We start from the raw sequence: 20,559 nt of genomic DNA, 5'->3' as shown, positions 1-20,559 counted from the left end.
TGAAACTCCATACTTATAATTGTTCACTTTTTGGACAAGAGAGGTTGATTGGCAGTCATTAACAATTATTATGTCGTTAAATCTTTGAAGATATCGGGACAGGTTAACAAAGCAGTTAATAAAGCAATTGGGATCCTGGGATTTATAAATAGAGGCATAGCGTACAAAGCCAGGAAGTTATGCTAAACCTATATAAAACACTAATTTGGTCCCAGCTAGAGTATTGTTTCCAATTTTGGGCACCACACTTTAGGAAGGACGTGAAGGCTTTGGAGAGGGTTTTACTAGAGATTTACTCGAATGGGTCCAGGGATGAGGGATTACAGTTACGCGATAGGCCAGAGAAGCTGCAATTGTTCTCCTTAGAGCAGAGAAGGCTAAGAGGTGTTTAAAATCATGAAGGGTTTAGATAGAATAAAAAAAAACTGTTTTTAATGGCTAACGGGTCAATAACCAGAGGGCACAGATTTAAGGTAATTGGCAAAAGAACCAGAGGCAACATGAGGAAAAACTATTTTACGCAATGAGTGGTTAGGATTTGGAATGCACTGCCTGATAGGGTGGTGGATACAGATTCAATAGTAGTTTTCAAAAGGGAATTGGATAAATACTTGAAGGAGAAAAAATTGCAGGGATTTGGGGAGGAGCAGGGGAGTGGGACTAACTGGATTGCTCTTCGAAAGAGCCGGTGCAGACTCGATGGGCCGAATGTCCTCCTTCTGTGCTGTAGTATTCCATAATTCTATGCTGTCTTCCTTGCTATGAGTTGCTGGCCGATTTGTGTATTAATAACGGTGTTATTTTTTCAGCAACATCCGACCATAATATTAATCAAGACTACTGTTTTACAATTTCCACAGAAATTAGAACAAAATCACATTTGAATCCAAAAATATTGCTAAACAGTTCCATAAACACTATATTAATAAAAATTTCACTTATTGCATTACCATAAATAAATGGTCCTGTTTATATACTATATTTTAACAGCATAAAATAATATATCCTCCAACTAACTGAGTAATGCCATGAGAAATGCACTAGTGTGACAAAATTTGTGTTTCATTTACTTAGCCTTTGTGTATAATTCTTTAAATTTGTTTTCTGTCTATTTATCTATCTAAAATATACCTTCAGTTCTTCTAAATCAGGGCGTTCTTTAGCAACCACAGCAGCCAGTAGCTGATCTTCCAGACCATCTCTTGTTACAAGGAAATTAATCAAAGTACACTGAGCTTGCATTTCTGGTTTGAAGTGAGGATTAAAATATTTGGTGTGAAGTATCATTCTGAAGTTGGGATGATATTCAACTTCTTTATCTCCTATTTGGATATACCTAAGTATGTATTAAAATATTAATTATTGAACTTTATAAGTTACAGAGCAGTTTATGAACTAAAATTATAATAGTTTTGTAGCACATAAATATGTAGGAAGTCTTATGATTAACTTTAGACTGATCTGTACTTGATTAGGAAAGGGGGCTGGAGATCTTATTAGTTCTCATCCCCTTGTATGTAGCCCTGGGATTTCTAGGGCTTTCCTGGGAGCATGATGCTGGGCTTACAACTATACCTGCAGTCAGCGCAGACCCATTGTAGCCATCTTAATGAGGCAGGAGGAGACGTACTCTGCCTGCCACTTCTGGAGGAATGCTCACTATGCACCTCAGCGTAGGCATGCCCATGGTAACATGGCGGGGAAGGTTCGGGAGGGATCCCGGGGCAAGGTGAAGACAGGAAGGCAAATGTTTTTTGTTTTTCTCCACTCCTCAGGATATTTTCAGGCAATCAGGGCTTTTTGGAGGCTGATCTCCATCAGCAGCTAGCGGGCCTCTTCTACAAATTTGGACCTGCGCTAGGTACCTTTGAGGATTCAGTGGCATCGGTTGCTCCCGGAACTAGTCTGTGAGATAGAGGACGAGGTCAAGAAGGTTATTCCCTTGTGTTGGTTCTCTCCGTGCCTGCCACAAGCCTGATCTGGCAGCTATGTCCTTCAGGACTCGGCCAACTCTGTCAGTGGTGGTACTACCGAGTCACTCTTGGTGATGGACAGCAAAGTCTGAATCCTTGGTGGAGGGTGGTGCCACAGCGCAGCCAGTGTTGGAGCAGTGAATGACTGACCGCAACTTCAGGATTTAGTGCATGCGCATCCTAACACGGAAATCCTGAAGTTGCGGTCAGTCATTCACTGCTCCGACACTGGCTGCGCTGTGGCACCACCCTCCACCAAGGATTCAGTTAACATAAGATGAGATGAAGTTTGGTTCAAATTGTAAACTTTTTTATTCCACAGTAAGGTGAAATGTGCAAAGGAATAGGTATGATCAGCGTTGGTTTGTTCAAAGCTAAGAATGTAAAATAAAAACACATGATGTTACCCCCAATTTGGTGGGTCACATTACTCAATTTAAGCAAGCTGTTTTCTAGCTAATCCCCAACATTTCTAATATATTTATCACAGTGAAGGCTCTCAGTTTATCACTTCACAAAAGACTGACTGCTCTTGCAACCTTGGTATTTCAAAAGCTCCCCTGGAAATGAGGTCATTATCTCTCGACCCTATTGAGGATTGTGAGCTGGCCAATAGAACTGCATATCAAACCTGCTTGGAAATAGAACCTCTACCTTTGAAATTGGCTCCATACAAAGCTCAAAACTGACTAATCATAGAATCTTACAACAACTTGCCTTTAATGTAGTAAAACGTCCCATGGCATTTCACAAGAAATGTAATCAAACTTGGAGGGATTTGAACATGAGGAGGTGGAGAGATTAAAATCGGGGATGCACAAGAGGCCAGAATTGTAGGAACGCAAATATCTCGGAGGCTGGAGGAGGTTACAGAGGTAGGGAGGGGCGACGCCATGGAAGGATTTGAAAACAAGGATGCGAATTTTAAAATTGAGGAGTTGCTTAACCGGGAGCAAATGTAGGTGAGTGAACACAAGGGTGATGGTTAAATGGGACTTGGTGCGAGTTAGCAGCAGAGTTTTGGATGAGCCTACTAATGAAGGGTAGAAGATGAGAGCCCAACCAGGAGAGCATTGGAATAGACGTCTAGAGGTAACAAAAGCATGGATGAGGGCTTCAGCAGCAGATGGACTGAGGCAGGGACAGAGGCGGGTGATACTACAGAGGTGGAAGTAGGTGGTCTTGGTGATGGAGAGGATATGGGGTCTGAAGCTCAGCTCAGGGTCGAATTGGACGCCAAGGTTGCTAACAATCTGGTTCAGCCTGAGACAGTGGCCTGGAAAGTGGATGGAATTGGTGGCTAGGAAACAGAGTTTGTGGCAGGGGCAGAAGACAATGGCTTTGGTCTTCCCAATGTTTAATTGGAGGATATTTCAGCTCATCCATTACTGGACACAGAGGCAGTGGTGGGGTTGTGAAAGGTGTTGGTGAGTGTACATGTGGAACCTGATGTTGTGTTTTCGAATGAAGTCAGAAAGGGGCAGCATGTAGATAAGAAATAGGAGAAGGAGAAATCTTGGAGGACTCAAGAGGTAATGATGTAGGAGCAGGAAGAGAAGCCAACAAACACCTAAACCAGTTGTTCGCCATAAACATTCAAATCTACATCCCTTGGAGTTAAGGGAGTGAAGGAGAGGGCTTTACCAATGGAAATGACCAGTGTGGGAGAGAGTAAGGGTTTTAACTTGGACAAGAGCATCAAAGGTAGAGATGAGGGTGTGATTGAGCAGTATCGTGGGAAATGGATGGTCAAAATCCCACTCCAGAGAATTGAGCACAAAAAAAATTTAGGCTGACACTCCAGTGCAGCACTGAGGGAGTGCAGCACCGAGGGAGTGCTGCACTGTTGGAGGTGCAGTCTTTCAGATGAGACGTCAAAACAGGATCCTCGTCTGCTCTCTCAGGTAGATGTAAAAGGTCCCATGGCACTATTTCGAAAAGAGCAGGGGAGTTAACCCCGATGTCCTGGCCAATATTTATCCCTCCATCAACATCACTACAACAGATTTTTTTTAAATTTGCTTATGGGATCTGGGCATCGCTGGCAAGGCCAGCATTTATTGCCCATCCCTAGTTGCCCTTGAGAAGGTGGTGGTGTGCCATCTTCTTGAACTGCTGCAGTCCATGTGGTGATGGTACTCCCACAGTGCTGTTAAGTAGGGAGATCCAGGATTTTGACCCAGCGACGATGAAGGATCTGAGGATATACTTCCAAGTTAGGATGGTGTGTGACTTGGAGGGGAACTTGGAGGTGGTGGTGTTCCCATGCGCCTGCTGCCCTTGTCCTTCTAGGTGGAAGAGGTCGCAGGTTTGGGAGGTGCTGCTGAAGAAGCCGTGGCGAGTTGCTGCAGTGCATCTAGTAGGTGGTACACACTGCAGCCACGGTACACCGGTGGTGGAGGGAGTGAATGTTTAAGGTGGTGAATGAAGTGCCAATCAAACGGGTTGCTTTGTCCTGGATGGTGTCGAGCTTCTTGAATGTTGTTGGAGCTGCACTCATCCAGGCAAGTGGAGAGTATTCCATCACACTCCTGACTTATGCCTTGTAGATGGTGGAAAGGCTTTGGGGAGTCAGGAGGAGAGACACTTGCCGCAGAATACCTAGCCTCTGACCTGCTCTTGTTGCCACAGTATTTATGTGGCTGGTCCAGTTAAGTTTCTGGCCAATGGTGACCCCCAGGATGTTGATGGTGGGGGATTTGGTGATGGTAATGCCGTTGAATGTCAAGGGGAGGTGGTTAGACTCTCACTTGTTGGAGATAGTCATTGCCTGGCACTTCTGTGGCACGAATGTTATCTGCCACTTATCAGCCCAAGCCTGAACGTCGTCCAGATCTTGTTGCATGCGGGCTTGGATTGCTTCATTATTGGAGGAGTTGTGAATGGCACTGAACACTATGCAGTCATCAGCAAACATCCCCATTTCTGACCTTATGTTGGAGGGAAGGTCATTGATGAAGCAGCTGAAGATGGTTGGGCCTAGGATACTGCCCTGAGGAACTCCTGCAGCGATGTCCTGGGGCTGTGATGATTGACCTTCAATCACCACAACCATCTTCCTTTGTGCTAGGTATGACTCCAGCCAGTGGAGTTTTCCCCCTGATTCCCATTGACTTCAGTTTTACTAGAGCTCCTTGATGCTGGTCAAATGCTGCCTTGATGTCAAGGGCAGTCACTCTCACCTCACTTCTGGAATTCAGCACCTTTGTCCATGTTTGGACCAAGGCTGTAATGAGATCGGGAGCCGAGTGGTCTTGGCAGAACCCAAACTGGGCATCAGTGAGCAGGTTATTGGTGAGTAAGTGCCATTTGATAGCATTGTCGATGGCACCTTCTGTCACTTTGCTGATGATTAAGAGTAGACCGATGGGGCGGTAATTGGCCGGGTTGGATTTGTCCTGCTTTTTGTGGACAGGACATACCTGGGCAGTTTTCCACATTGTTGGATAGATGCCAGTGTTGTAGCTGTACTGGAACAGCTTGGTTAGAGGCGCGGCTAGTTCTGGAGCACAAGACTTCAGCACAATAGCCGGGATGTTGTCAGGGCCCATAGCCTTTGCTGTATCCAGTGTGCTCAGCCATTTCTTGATATCATGTGGAGTGAATCGAATTGGCTGAAGACTGGCTTCTGTGATGGTGGGGACCTCGGGAGTAGGCCGACATGGAGCATCCACTCGGCACTTCTGGCTGAAGATGGTTGCAAACGCTTCAGCCTTGTCTTTTGCACTCATGTACTGGGCTCCACCATCATGAGTTGCGAATCTCCAGAACTTGCTGGTTGATTTACGCCACTCCACCGTTTGCTTCGCACAAATGGCATCTCGCCCTTAGCCTCCTTGTTATTTTTAAGAACTTGCTGGATTTTCACATTAATTTCCCATTAAATTTGATGCAGAAAGTTAGGGCCGGTGATTACGAGCGGAAATACCCTTTTAACGATGTGAAAATTGTTAATGTGTCAATCAAGCTCTCTGGCCCAGAAAGGGAACAACTTAAACTGTTCAATCTTATTTTTGCATGTAAATTCTTCTTAGAGATTTTAAAAACTTCAAATTTTAAATTTTTTCTTACTTTTTCTTTCTGTTCTCTTTTCTCTCACTTAATCCAATCTTTCTTTCCCTGATTTGACTCTAATTCACCCTCCTTTTCTGTCATTCCTCTGTTTCTTTCTCAATCCTTAAATCTCATTGCTAAGGAGATACGCCGTTTGTCTCACCGTTCACTAAGGTAGCAGATGCTCTGCTGCTCTCGCCATGCCATTGTCAGCTCCCACTTCCAGCAAGTTACAGTGGATTTTTTTTTTAGCTGAAGGTTGCAGGAAAAACACTAAACAATGGTATACGCTGCAAAATGCCAGCTCCAGCAAGATTTGGCCCATTTTTTTTGGTGGGGCCAGCAGGAGCAGCATTGCCTCTCCTGAGCCTACAAGAAACTCCAACCTGCTGCTGGCCCATTAAAAAGGGCCCTCTTGATTTGCAACCCCCCTCACCCCCACCCCAAGACCTGACCTGACATGCTGAGCTAGCCGATTTCACAACCTCCCACAATCAGCAAGCTGTAGCAGGGCAATCATTTGGTGTACTCAGCTCACAGTCAAGTAAGGCCAGAACTATTTTCAGTTTGGTCCTCCTAATGCTAACATCAGGCAGGCTGCACAGCTGCTCCACCAACTTTGTGCCCATTTCAGACTGAAGTTGAAGGTCAGCTCTATTCTATTTAAGTCAAGTAAGACAACCCACTGATGTGGGGAAGCATGGCATGTTCATTATTTTATATTATTACACATAGACAACTTGTACTGATTAAACTAAGTGTGTCTGATTATAACTGTTGATCTGTGCATACACTTGCTGTGAAATAAAACAGCTTAATGATTTGTATATCTGGCAAGGGCAGGAGTATGGGTCAGTGTCTCAGTGGGATCCAGAAATTATGGCCCCAAGATTTCCGCAGGGTATACTGCTAAAATGTTCTGGCATTAAATGGTCTACAGAGTACTGTACTAAGCAGTGAATGCGCTATAAAGGGGATGTAGGTGATGATACCCCTGCCGTTGCCACCAGGCTACGCTGGTATTACTCTTCTGACTGTTGCACAATATGAAGTGCATCAGATACTGTCGAGCATCTAACATTGCAATCCATAACATCAGAAAGCAGAGAAGAAATTGACAACTTCATGTACCATATATCTGTATGTTGACCAAAGAAAAACTGCCAGATTTGAAATGATAAATGTCAGTTTTTCAGAGTCATAATAAGATATAAACACAAGAATTTTTACATTGAGGTAACTGAATTAGCAGAACATGCCAGGCAATTTTTTTTCAGTCAAAAATGCTATACATGCCCTGGTGTCTGCAAACTGAAGGAACTCACTACAGAACATCATCAAAAGACAGCTCATCTTACTTTCCCTTTTTGATGGTGTTTCTTCCCATGAGAGCGTCCAGCACCGGCTCCACTGTCTCACTAATATTTTCAAGTAATAACGTGTCTCCATTGGATACAGCGTGTTCAATGCTATCAAGGTAACTGTATGCCCAATAAGAAATGATAAAATGTTACCTTCATGTGTAGTTTATAAAAGTAGTTTAAAAAAAATAATGGCCTAGAAATTGGATCCTGCCAAAATCAGAGCACAATCCAGGTGCAGCAAAGTTGAATGCGCCTAAAGAGGGCGGTGGCAGGACCACGGGAAATAGTTTATTACCGGTGAGCTGCAGGTGCGAATTGCAGCCCCAGAGGCAATTCGCCAGTCTCGGGAGGCACCACGATCGACTGGCATCCAACGTCCTAAGGAGAGTCCGGTGGGGGGAAGAAGCACGTGGGAGGGGGCATGAGGTGTTGCTGACAGAATTTAATGTGGAGCCGGGAGCTCTGGCTGCACAATAAGGTACGTAAATTTTTCTTTAGATCTTTCTTTACCGGTGGCAGCCACCAATGGTCTCTTTATGGACTGCTGGTTTGGCTGCCAGGCGCCTGAGAATACTAACCTCAGCAAGTATGCTGCATGCAGTGGTCTTGCACAATCCAATTTTGCAAAAGGTGCGTTAAACATGCCCCCTATTTACAAATATTTCAGGCACACACCATGGACGCCTATGGAGGAGCCCTTAAAAATATGGTGGGTGGAGCTCTTCCGTGGCAGAATGAGTGCCCGCCGCTCACCATATTGGACTCTTAGGGGCCTGTGTTATGCCTGTAAAATGGCCGCAAGCGTGATCCAATTTCTAGGCCAACAAATTCTTAGTGTGGTTTATAGAAAAGTAACACTATGGCCATATCAGCCTCAGAAGCTAAGCAGGATTAGGTGGATTATTACTCCAATGGGAGAAAATAAATTATTGCGGTAATAATGGCTAAATACTGACTATAGTTCAGAAGAAAGTTACAGATGAGGGAGATCATTCAGCCTATCTTGGTGTATTCATCAAATTTTTTTTAAACTTTACAATTCGCCATCATATTTGTGATAGATAAGGGATCCGTCCTATTTCAAATGATAGAAACTCAACATGCTAGTGAATCTCCTGTGGTTTTGCCCCCAGAAAGTAAGGACAAAATGAATTTCCCTCAGCGTACATTAGTGATGCTATTATAGGCACCATCTGAAGTTTATGAAGGTCCATTTAGTGGTAGAAATGTCCATTTAGTGGTAGAAATGTGAAGCTGCAGGCATATGTCACAGAATGGTGACGCCCAAATTAGCAGTGCATGGCATACTTACCAAATTTAATATATTATAGATCATATTATGAATGCAAAGTTTTTGGATCATGTGTTTTCTTTTTCACAACTTTAAATAAATATATGGAGAACATATTGTGAGAGTTTCTGAACTAGCTGTGGCTTAAAAATGGAAACTGTCCTCACTAGATCATCAGTTGAAAATGAGGTCAAGCTGTCTGAGGGAAAGCAAGCCAAACTGTTTGATCTGATAATTAATCAGATTAGGGGAGACTGTGTTGGTATGTAGGGCTATGTGATGCACTGTTTTGGCATTAGCATGTCCTAAGTAATGCAGATGCTAGGCATCACACTTCAGTATTGTGGAATGCAGTTATCACCTACCAGTGTATCAATATTATGATTTTGATGAACTATTCTGTATCCAGAAACAGCTCAGGCTGGGAATAAATGTGACTGCTGCTGGTAGTTGCTTTATTTTACTTCATTTAACCATTTAGTTCCATGTTTCAGTGCCAGAATATTTTTATGCTTAGAATCTATGCAAATCCTATAGCTTTAGTTAAAAGAAAGTCTAGAAAGTGACTAAGAATCTCAAAGGAATTTGTTATTCTGGACTCAAAAAGCAATTTAATCTACACTTAAAGTTAAATAATGTACTGCAATTTAATCTGCTGATTTATTCTTGGACTATTTAACTGATTCTGTGGCTGAAAGAAATTGCAAGCAAAACCACTTGTCAGATGCCTACTTTGCTGTCGGATAATGTTCTGTTGACGCTGTTGGTCATCTGTAAAGTGATTTTAAAGAGTTATGCTGTTACATGGACGTTTCCGGGAGGTGGGGGTGGTCAGCAACTTACACAGTTTTTACACCCAAGTTACACCAGAATTGCAACAAATGCATAGAATTTAACTTGTGTATAACTCTCTCTGCTGGTGAATGATGTAACTTTCTGATGCAACAACAAGCATAACAATGGTGTAAATGACATTGAGGAAATTCAGGGCCATGGCATATATGGTTTTCCACTGTCTGTTTGCAATGTAATTACCTAAAAAAGTGAAGGAAGTTGACGAGGCAGGTTCTTCTTCTTTTAGCCCTCTTGGCTGTAATTTACTAGATTTTTCTTATACTGCTAACTGTCAAGTTTGCTCCTGATAAACCATCCCACAATTTTATTAGTGTTGATGTAAGATTGTCTGGTCGGTAATTATCTAAATTAGCCTTTCCCCATTGCTTGAATATTGACACAATATTAACTTGTTTCCAATCTAGTGGGACCTCCTCAACATTCAGTGACTCCATGATGATTCTGAGCACTTCAAAATGTCATCCCTAGTCTACTAAGTGGTAGTGGATATCATCCATTGTGAGGTCATTTTGAGCCCTTTTAAGCTTGTCAAGAAATGAAGTCTTATTGATGAAGTCTGTAAATTTGGATGGATTATTTCTATAAATACAATATATTACAGTGAAAAAAAGCGATGTACAAAATATGGTCATGAGTGCATCAATAGCCTTCAGAACAGTGCATAAGAAGAATAATTCAGCTGAATCCTGAGGGGCAATTTGAAGTCCCCCTGCCTGGTGGAATCAGTGTGGTAGTGGAGTTAAACTCAATGTGGTCAACAGGCCTGTTCCTGCTCCACCATTATTTTAACTCGGCCCTTCCACTGGGCAGCCCATGTACCCACCTGAACCATGGGAGCCTCAGTAATCTATGCAAATTGGGATCCTGTGACACACAATGCAATTTTAAGGGCCTACTTGGCAGATGCTGCTCCACGGACGCTTCACTCAGTAAAACTTGAAGGTCAAGAGAAAGAGGCCCCAGAATGGTAATTGGTAAGCCCAAAATTATTTTGTGGGGCCAGAAGGAGCAGGACTGCTCCTCTGGGCTCCACAAGAATAATGAGAGCCTCTGCCACTAAAGGTTCCCTCCCCACCATGATTGGCGCCTTCCTCCAGGATATATTTTTTACCGGCCGGATCAGCATCCAGGATAGCACTGGCCTGGGGCTGGTGAGTTGCAGCATGGCCCCTGTTGAAACCATGCAGCTCACCCGTAGCATGTTAATGAGGCCCAGCCTTCAAAATGGTCACCCAATAGTTAAAATTGTACCTCTGGTGTCAGTGGGCAGAGCTATGAGGAATGATTTGATGAGCTAAGGCTGTTCAACCTTGATAAGAGCCATCTCAACGGGTCCTTTATAATATAACATTATAGTGTCCAGAATAATAGAACCAAAGGATATGGTATATGATACCTAATGCAATAGAGAAAGTAAATCCAAAACAATACTTTTAGGCACACCAGGAGTGTACAGGTTCTGGGCTGTGAATGGAAAATTCAGGACAGAGGTCAAGAAGCATTTCTTTACACGGAGCATGATATAAGCTGGAAGAGGTTGCCAGCAAGAGTGGTTAAGGACATGACACTGGACTGACTTAAGAAAGAGCAAAATGCTGTAATGGGAAGGTGGGAGAGTTGGTATTCTGAGAGAATAAAGTCAAATATGCTACAGGTCTTTCTTCATCTAAACCTATCTTATGAAGAAATAAAATTGAGCAAAACTTTGTTAATGCAAGCAAATTAAACATGTTCATTATTTGGAAATTATACAATTAAGAGATCTTTCAATCTGCAGCAAATGTACATACCCTCTTTGTCCAAGTCTTATTATTTTCAAATCATCTCCAAACTTTCTTTTAATCCACTTGATACCCTGCAGCTGTGCATCAATAATTAGAGGCCAACGCTCTGTGTTACAGAGGATTGTAGCATTTTCAGATGATGTCCGGTCACTAGGCAACCCCTGATTATTCCAGGCAGCAATGTCAACGTCATCGGTCAGAAGGGAAAGCGGATCTAAGTTTTCAGTAATTGGAATCGGCACCTACAATAATTTCCCCCAAAAAGTCATGTTATAAATATCTCAATTTGATTGGAACTTGCATTAACAGTAATAAAAACACTTGCAAAGTTATGGTCTACATTAAGTTTTGAAGCTGAGGGAGAAATGTGAAATACTCTGAACTTTTTTAAGTTTCTGAATAATTGTTTTCCTTTTTCTTTAGGTGATTTTCTTTTTTCGTACAATGAATTGTAGTTATCCCATCAATTCTCAATTGCAGCGAGTAAAGCAAATCAGATGTTGGGATGTACTAAGAAAGAAAGACTTACATTTATATAGCGCCTTTCATGATCACCAGACGTCTCAAAGCGCTTTACAGCTATTGAATTACTTTTGGAGCGTAGTCACTGTTATAATGTGGGAAACGTGGCAGCCAATTTGCGCACAGCAAGCTCCCACAAACCGCAATGTGATAATACCAGATAATCTGTTTTTGTTATGTTGATTGAGGGATAAATATTGGCCAGGACACCAGGGATAACTCCCCTGCTTTTCTTCGATATAGTGCCTTGGAATCTGAGAGAGCAGACGGGGCCTCGGTTTAACGTCTCATCCGAAAAACGGCACCTTCAACAGTGCAGCATTACTGAACACTGCACTGGGAGTGTCAGCCTAGATTTATGTGCTTAAGTCCCTGGAGTGGGACTTGAACCCACAACTTTCTGACTCAGAGGCGAGAGAATGCTACACACAGCCATAGGTGACACTCAAAACTTGTGCCCCGTGTGAGGCCAAACGAGGTCAATAGTGAGGTAATCCTGCTACATTCTAATACATGGGTGCCACCACACTTAGAATATTGTGTACAGTTCTGATTGCCGTAGTACAAAAAGGATATTACACCTATTGAAAAGATACAGAAGATAGCAACCAGAATGATTGAGGGGATGGAAGGATTGTATTATGAGGAGCAATTATGTAAATTGGGCATGTTCTCACTGGAAAAGAGAAGGTTGAGTGGTGATATGATTGCTGTTTTTAGGATTCTAAATGGACTATATAATGTAGACCATGACAAGCTATTAAACCTTGTCCAGAACAATAGAACCAGAGGATATGGCCTGTGCTCTAAGCGGGGTAAATTCAAAACTAATCTGCGGAAGCAATATTTCAGTGGCCAAGTGGTCAATCTATGGAACAGACTCCCTAGGGAGATGGTGGAAGCAGTTAATATTGATTCATTCAAATACAAATTAGATCGATTTATTTCAGAAAATAACATTTTGGGATACAGTATATGAGTAATTTGAGATATGACGTGGTAAGTGGAGCATGCTTGGAAGGAACAGGTGACTTTGGACCTGTGGTTCCCAAAGCTCTCGACCACTAGTATTTTCCTTGCTGGGTCTGTTGTAGACTAATTGATAGAGATTGATTGCTATGATTAGTCAACAACTCCATTATCATTGTATCATATGAGTACCAGAATGGTAGAAGGTGAACTAGATGGACCGTGGTATTTTTTCGTCTAGCAATTCCTATGTTCCAGAGCAAGTTCCAACATATACAAATCCAGTTACAAACATGCACATTTTACTTCATGATCATTCTGAACACTTCTGTAATTTAGCACACACTTGAGAAACTAAGTATCAGCAGACAGCCAGAAGGATAGTTTAAAAATATTGAAATATGAAGAAAAAGTAAACATCCTGGGGTAGATATTGGTCATTGTTGTGCCCGTTTTCCAGATGGCGATTCAAAATATCCAATTTTGCAGGGTATGTCCGGCTCCCCAAGGAAGCCTAAAAAACATTCAACGCCATTTTGGCATTGGACGATTTTTAGGCATCTGGTGTGGTTTCCTACAACAGGCGTTAGGCCTCCCATTTGTATATGCAAGGGGCCAAACGCCTGTTTTAGATTGCCTCCAAGACACTGGGCTACCCTGAGCGAAGCAGGAGTTGGGCCTGCTCCACTCAGGTTTTCCTGGCATGGATGTGGCCTGGTAAGCAGCCACTACCAAACAACAACAACTTGTATTTATATAGCGCCTTTAACATAGTAAAACGTCCCAAGGCACTTCACAGGAGTATTATAAGACAAAGAAATTGACACTGAGCCACATAAGAAATGAGGGCAGATGACCAAAAGCTTGGTCAAAGAGGTAGGAGGAAACACTGGATTGCTTTGCGCCTCCTGTTGGCGCTCCAGGGGGGCACTAGCAGGTTGCAAAGTACCTAGCGCCTGGGTGCGGTGCCGCTGACGCCTCCTGTGAAATTCAGCAGGAGGTTAGTGTAAAGTCTGTGGGTTGTGCAGTTAATAAATACACAGACTTCAGAAATAACAACAAACAGGTCTTTACTATTCGAAGGTCCGGGCGAATCTGCCCCAGCAATCATGCCACAACACTTATATACTGGTATGGTCACTATCGGTATTACAGTATACAGAAGCCAAACAAATAGTGCCACACCTAAAGTAGTTCCCTTAAAGGTGAACGGTTACATTCAATAGTTCCCTTAAAGATAGACGGGTACATACACTACAATCCTCCCTTTTTAGCTTATTACTTACAGAGTCCCCGTTAAACATACATATCTTCAAATTTCTATAAAACAAATTACAGATATAATCTCGGTGGAGTCAATGTCATATAAAACAATTTACAAATATAATCTCGGTGGAAACAGTTCACAGGTTCAGTCTCTGCGGAAACAGTTCATAGATTCAGTCTCTGATCTTGACTCGTTCCGAACAACATTTCTTTGGTGTAGCCGGTTCACCTGGCTAGCGTGACTCCTCCATAGCCTTTTTCTTGACGTAACAGCTTGAACTTTCGTCCTGTTGAACCAGCAGTGCGGACTTTTACAACCAACTGGCTGTCTTGACATTTTCCAGTTTTTCAACTAATTTAGCTCCTTTCGTAATGTCCCGCCTGGAATGGTAGAAGTGCTAATATTTTAGACAGTTATTATCTTCTGCTTCTTCTTTTTCTTTTCTGCCTTTTTGGAACTCTCGGAGCTCCTTTCTCGGCTGCCAGCTGTAGCGCCACCAACTCTCTATGTTCCTTAGACCTTAAGTGCTTCATCCGGATTTCAGCACTTTGAGAGTTTTCATCACAAGCTGGGCAGACCACATCCTCGTAATATTCAGTGTCACTCAACAGGTCATGGTAATATTCAGGTTCGTCCTGAGTTAGGCCAGCGAGAGAGACTTCTTCTTCCTCCTCACCCGTCTGGACATTAGCTGACGGTGGTTCCTTCCCTAAACATCTTTCTTGAAAAGCCTTATTCATGCATTCATATTCATCCCGCTCTTCCTGGGTTATCTGCCATTCCTTCACGATGGACCTCATTTGTGAGTTCAATACCTTCCTTTCCATCGGTAATTGCGTTATCAGGCTATTTAACCCTTCTACTGAAATAACGGTTTCCACATTCTTCTGTTCACCTTGACGTGATTCAATGTACTTTTGGCATCCTTGTAAAATTTGTGTTGCCACCTCAGCTATCTCCGTGACTTTTGAGAGCTCCGAACTCGTTCCCCCTGAAGATTGAAGCTCGTGTTCAGATTGTTCCCCTTGCCGAGTCTTGTCCTTCAGCATATGAAGGAGTTGGCCGACCGTTAACTCTTCCCTGGGAACACGGTGGATCAGAGTCTTCTCCATTTCATCCACCTCTTTCTCCAATACTTCCACCTTACGTTCCTCTTGAACTTTGGCTTTCAGCACTCGGCAAAGTTGCGCCCTGATGCTCTCCAGTTCATGTTCAGGGACCATTCTTACAGTGTCCTGTTCTTCCACTGAAAGGATTCCCAGTTGAATCTGTTCTTCAAGTTGTTGCACCTCGGTCATTGCCGCCTCATACTTGTCTTGGGTGTCCTTCAATGTTTTTATAAGTTCTTGGACATCCTGTCTTTCATGCTCTGCCATGATTTTCACCTCTAATTGCTCATCTATGGATGGAGCTTCTATCGATGAGTCTGTCTTGGCCTTGAGCTCATCAAGAATTTCCTGCAGCCTTTGGACTTCTTGCTCATGTTCAACCTTTAGTTGTTCATATGCTTCTACTGAAACTAGCTTTTCGGAGGCTGCCGAGTTAACCCCCTCCAGAATTGTAGCCTGGGCCTGTTCATACTGTTCTTTCAACTTCTCACACTCTGCTTGTAAGGAGTCGTAGAGAAGAACTGGAATAAAATCCTGGCTCCCTGAAGATTCCTCTTCCTTTGGTTCATTCTGTAAATATTCTAGTTCCTGAACAGCATCAGGGGAATGTGATTGGTATTTGACCATGATGGCTCTATGGTCGCTCTCTGCTTGAGCTAGCTGTCTCTGTAGTCTTTCCAGGTTCCCCCATTCGGTGTCCCAGAACTTTTCCATATTTTTCATCTCCTGTACGAGACGGTCACTCAACTGTTCTAATTGTTGTCGTACTTTGACATAAGTTTGCGTCCGAGCTCGGTGTTCTTCCGTCATGGATGAATCCTTTGCTTGAACAGGCTCAGAATTCTCTGTCAACCTGGAGTTCTGCTCTGCAGCTTTATTCTTCTTGGTACCATAAGTCCTTCTGCATGTCTTCGTTTTCTTTCCCATCGTCGGCAAGTCCCTTTTAGCCTTGTCTTCCATTTCCGACTTGGTCTTATCATCATCCATTTCAGAATCTGAGCTAATAGCTTGCACCGAGTCCTCCCTCATTATGGCTTTTAGGTAATGCCATTCCATGTCTATTTTCTTAATCCACTCCCGTCCTAGAAGTGGTGGTCCTCCCTCAGATAATACGTACAAGTTCATTCTTGGGTGTTCTTTACCCCTATCTCTCACCTTGACTCTTATTTTCCCCACGGGGTATACGTTATGCCCCGTGTATGTCTGTAATACGAACTTGGTATTTCTTAAAGGTATGTGAGAGAATAGCCGGTGGTAGTCCCTTCGGTTGATGACTGATAGAGCTGATCCCGTGTCCAGCTCCATTCTTACTTGGACTCCAGCTATTTTTAGTATGACCCAGATGGCCTGTAGATCCGTTGCTTTACCCACATTGTGGATTCTCAGACTACCCAGCTCCTGGTTGTTTGGGTCTGAGTCTGAATTCTGTTCGTCTGAACTCTTCTCAGCCACCTTGTGTACCTTGTTGTACTTTTCTGGTGGTGGCTTCCTTTGATTATTGGTCTTTTTCCCGGACCGGCATACCTTCGCGATGTGACCCAGTTTGCCACACTTCCTACACTCTTGGTTCTTAAACCAGCATTGATTCTGGTCATGCGTTGTCTTCCCACAACGGTAGCATTTTGTTGTGCTTGAAGTAATTTGGTCCACCCCGAGTGCCGCCGCCTTTAGTTGCATTTCCGCCGTTCCTTTCGCTGCGGCTTCGTGCGATGCAGCTATAAGGACAGCCCTGTCCAGTGTGAGGTCGTTCTCTTCCAGTAGTCGCTTCTGCGTCCCTTCTTTGGACAATCCGCATACGAACTTGTCCCGCAGCGCTTCTGTCAGATTCCCTCCGAACTGGCAGTACTTCGCTAGCCTACGCAGTTCGACCAAGTATTCCGCATTGCTTTCGTCTTTCTTCTGCGTTCTTGCGTAGAATTTGAATCGTTCAGCCAGCATCAGCGGTGTGGGGTTCAAGTGGTCCTTCAGCACAGCCACAATCTCTTCGAAGGTCTGATCCGCTGGTTTATTTGGTGCTATTAGATGCTTCAAGAGCCCGTATGTTTTTGCCCCCATCGAGGTTAGCAATGTTATCGCCTTGTCGTCTTCCTCTATTTTGTTGGCTTCGCAATAGATCTCTATGCGTTCCACGTACGTGGCCCAGTCTTCTATTTCAGAATTAAAGTCGTTAATATTCCCTCGCTTAGGCATTTTTCTTCCCTTGGGAGCAGCACCAGTATTTCTTTAAGTATTCTTATTTATTTGTTTGTTTCTAAGATGGTGGTTTTCCCGCGAAATCGGCGGTTTCCCGCTCTTTCCTTCTCTCCCCGCCCACTTCAATGGCGGTATGTCAATCAAGATGGCGGTTTTCCCGCGAAAATGGCGGTTTCCCGCTCTTCCTTTCTCGCCCCGCCCACTTCAATGGCGGTTTCCCGCTTCTGGCGTCTTCTCCGCCTAATGGCGGCTTCCCGCGTTTCTTCCCGGTGGAAGGGGTACGCTTCCCCCACAGCGGACAGGTTCAGCCGCTGGCTGGCTTCCGCACAGCTCCCCTTACTCGGCTATGTCTTTTCCTCCCGCCCGCACGGCCCAACCGGCGCTGGGTACACCCCGTTAACGGAGGACAGTTCAGCCGCTGGACTGGCTCTCGTGCAGTCTCTCTCTCCGTACCCGGCTCTGTCGCTCTCTCACCCGCACGTTCGGTGCTACCGGCCCTGGGTACCCCGTTGGTGGAGAACAGTTCAGCCGCTGGACTGGCTCTCGCGCAGTCTCTCACCCCGTTTTCGGCTGTGTCTCTCACCCACTCCCGCACGTTCGGTTTTGCCGGCTCTGAGTACCCCGTTGGTGGAGAACAGCTCAGCCGCTGGACTGGCTCCTCGCAGTCTCTCTCTCCGCATCCGGCTCTCACCTGCACGGTTCCCGTTCGCCTCCCCAGCCCTCTCGCAGACCGGTGTTTCCCTCCCCGGCTGTGGCTGGGTTTCTCTTCCCGCGCCTACTCGCAGGCTCAGCGCTTCATAGCTGCGGTCGCTGCCCGGATTTTTCCCGCCGATCGCGGTCCGGCTGTCACCCGACGCCGTTGGACCCGACTTTTGACCGGCTCAGCTCCCCCTCGACCGAGGTCGAGTGCTCTGCCCTTATCCTCCGGATATTCTCTACACCTTCCCCTACTCACAGTCTCTTCGGCCGCCTTGTTTCCAGCTGATCGGCTCACTCCGCACCGTGGTAGAAGGGTAGTCAGTGCCTGTTGCAGATGGAAGCTTTTATTGCTAAAGTCTTCCTCCTTTCTCCTGCTGCAGCCTCGTGTTTTCTTCCAGCAGCACGACGAGGGCGGTTGCCTCTCTTCGACGCTCTTCTTGCTTTGGTAATCTTGCCGCAGGGTACGATCGGACTCGTCGCCACTGTAAAGTCTGTGGGTTGTGCAGTTAATAAATACACAGACTTCAGAAATAACAACAAACAGGTCTTTACTATTCGAAGGTCCGGGCGAATCTGCCCCAGCAATCATGCCACAACACTTATATACTGGTGTGGTCACTATCGGTATTACAGTATACAGAAGCCAAACAAATAGTGCCACACCTAAAGTAGTTCCCTTAAAGGTGAACGGTTACATTCAATAGTTCCCTTAAAGATAGACGGGTACATACACTACAGTTAGCGGTGGCGGTAGCCGGTAGTGCCCCACGGCGTGGCACCTCCGGCGATGACATAATCGCCGTGCGCAGCACCCCACTCGTGCCCTGGCCGCAAACTTCGGTCGCACCCCCTGACCTACCACTGGAAGGTCTGTCCAACAGGGTCAGGGTGGTGATTTTGTGGCTGCGGCGGCACTAATTAAAGGGCGGTTGTAATGAGGAAAGCTGCTGCTGCGATTAGCTATCAGTGAAGAAGAAGCATGCAGAATGTGAGGGGAGATGAGTGAAATATGCATGGAGGGTGAGCTGGCAAAAAAAGTGCTATGGGAAGGTGTGACTCATATAATTGGAGATAGGAAGACCTGCATCTCAACCTTGCTATCCTGGTCAGGTCATTAAACCTCTTCCTACATTGAACCCATGTCCTTGGGGTAATGTTACGGGCATTGACCAGGACTGCTGCTGTGTGTGTTTTGGGACCCTGGTGCCATCTTTGGGGAAGAGGACCCACCTTCGTTCCCACACTTGCTCCACTAGTACCTGCACCGCGACGACTCTAAAACATAGAAACATAGACGATAGGAGCAGGAGTAGGCCATTCGGCCCCTCGAGCCTGCTCCGCCATTCAATGCGATCATGGTTGATCATCCAAATTCAGTACCCTATCCCTGCTTTCTCCCCATACCCCTTGATCCCTTTAGCCTTAAGAAATATATCCAACTCCTTCTTGAATATATTTAATGAATTGGCCTCTACTGCCTTCTGTGGTAGAGAATTCCACAGGTTCACCACTCTCTGGGTGAAGAAATTCCTCCTCATTTCTGTCTTAAAAGGCCTACCCCTTATCCTTAGACTGTGACCCCTGGTTCTGGATTCTCCGACCATCAGGAACATCCTCCCTGCATCTAGTCTGTCCAGTCCTGCCAGAATTTGATATGTTTCAATGAGATCCCCTCTCATTCTTCTAAACGCCAGCGAGTACAAGCCCAATTGACCCAATCTCTCCTCATACGTCATTCCTGCCATCCCAGGTATCAGCCTGGTGAATCTTCGCTGAACTCCTTCCATGGCAAGAACATCCTTCCTCAGATAAGGCGACCAAAACTGCACACAATACTCAAGATGTGGTCTCACCAAGGCCCTGTACAACTGCAGCAAGACATCCTTGTTCCTGTACTCAAACCCTCTCGCTATGAAGGCCAACATACCATTTGCCTTCTTAACCGCCTGCTGCACCTGCATGCTTACCTTCAGCGACTGGTGCACAAGGACACACAGGTCTCGTTGCACTTCCCCTTCTCCCAATCTATTGCCATTCAGATAATAATCTGCCTTCCTGTTTTTGACACCAAAGTGGATAACCTCACATTTATCCACGTTATATTGCATCTGTCATGCTTCTGCCCAATCACCCAACCTGTCCAAATCATCCTGTAGTTTCTCGGCACACACGCCCACCCAGCTTTGTGTCGTCTGCAAATTTGGAGATATTACATCTAGTTCCCTTGTCTAGATCATTAATATATATTGTGAATAGCTGGGGTCCAAGGACCGATCCCTGCGGTACTCCACTAGTCACTGCCTGCCACTCGGAAAAAGACCCGTTTATTCCAACTCTTTGCTTTCTATCTGCCAACCAGTTCTCTATCCAAGTCAATACCTTGCCCCCAATCCCATGTGCCTTAACTTTACACGCTAATCTCTTATGTGGGACCTTATCGAAAGCCTTCTGAAAGTCCAAATACACCACATCCACTGGTT

At 44.7% G+C, this 20,559-nt stretch overlaps 1 protein-coding gene across 1 annotated transcript in view; it reads right to left on the bottom strand.

The window, feature by feature from the left end:
* The window catches only part of LOC147102876 (dynein axonemal heavy chain 17-like), a 908,504-nt gene that overhangs the window by 56,662 nt on the left and 831,283 nt on the right, over positions 1–20,559 (bottom strand). The window contains exons 67-69 of the mRNA XM_085963770.1: positions 11,327–11,562; positions 7,385–7,507; positions 1,132–1,336 (exon numbers count right to left, since the gene is read on the bottom strand). Coding sequence (XP_085819896.1) covers positions 1,132–1,336; positions 7,385–7,507; positions 11,327–11,562 — 564 coding nt within the window. The remainder of the gene's footprint in view (positions 1–1,131; positions 1,337–7,384; positions 7,508–11,326; positions 11,563–20,559) is intronic.

Source organism: Somniosus microcephalus, chromosome 21 (genome assembly GCF_052327205.1).
Source record: "Somniosus microcephalus isolate GS21.2 chromosome 21, FLI_Smic_1.0, whole genome shotgun sequence".
Taxonomy (NCBI): Eukaryota; Metazoa; Chordata; class Chondrichthyes; order Squaliformes; family Somniosidae; genus Somniosus; species Somniosus microcephalus.
Note: the sequence above shows the minus strand (reverse complement) of the source record. Positions and strands in the feature narration are given on the sequence as shown.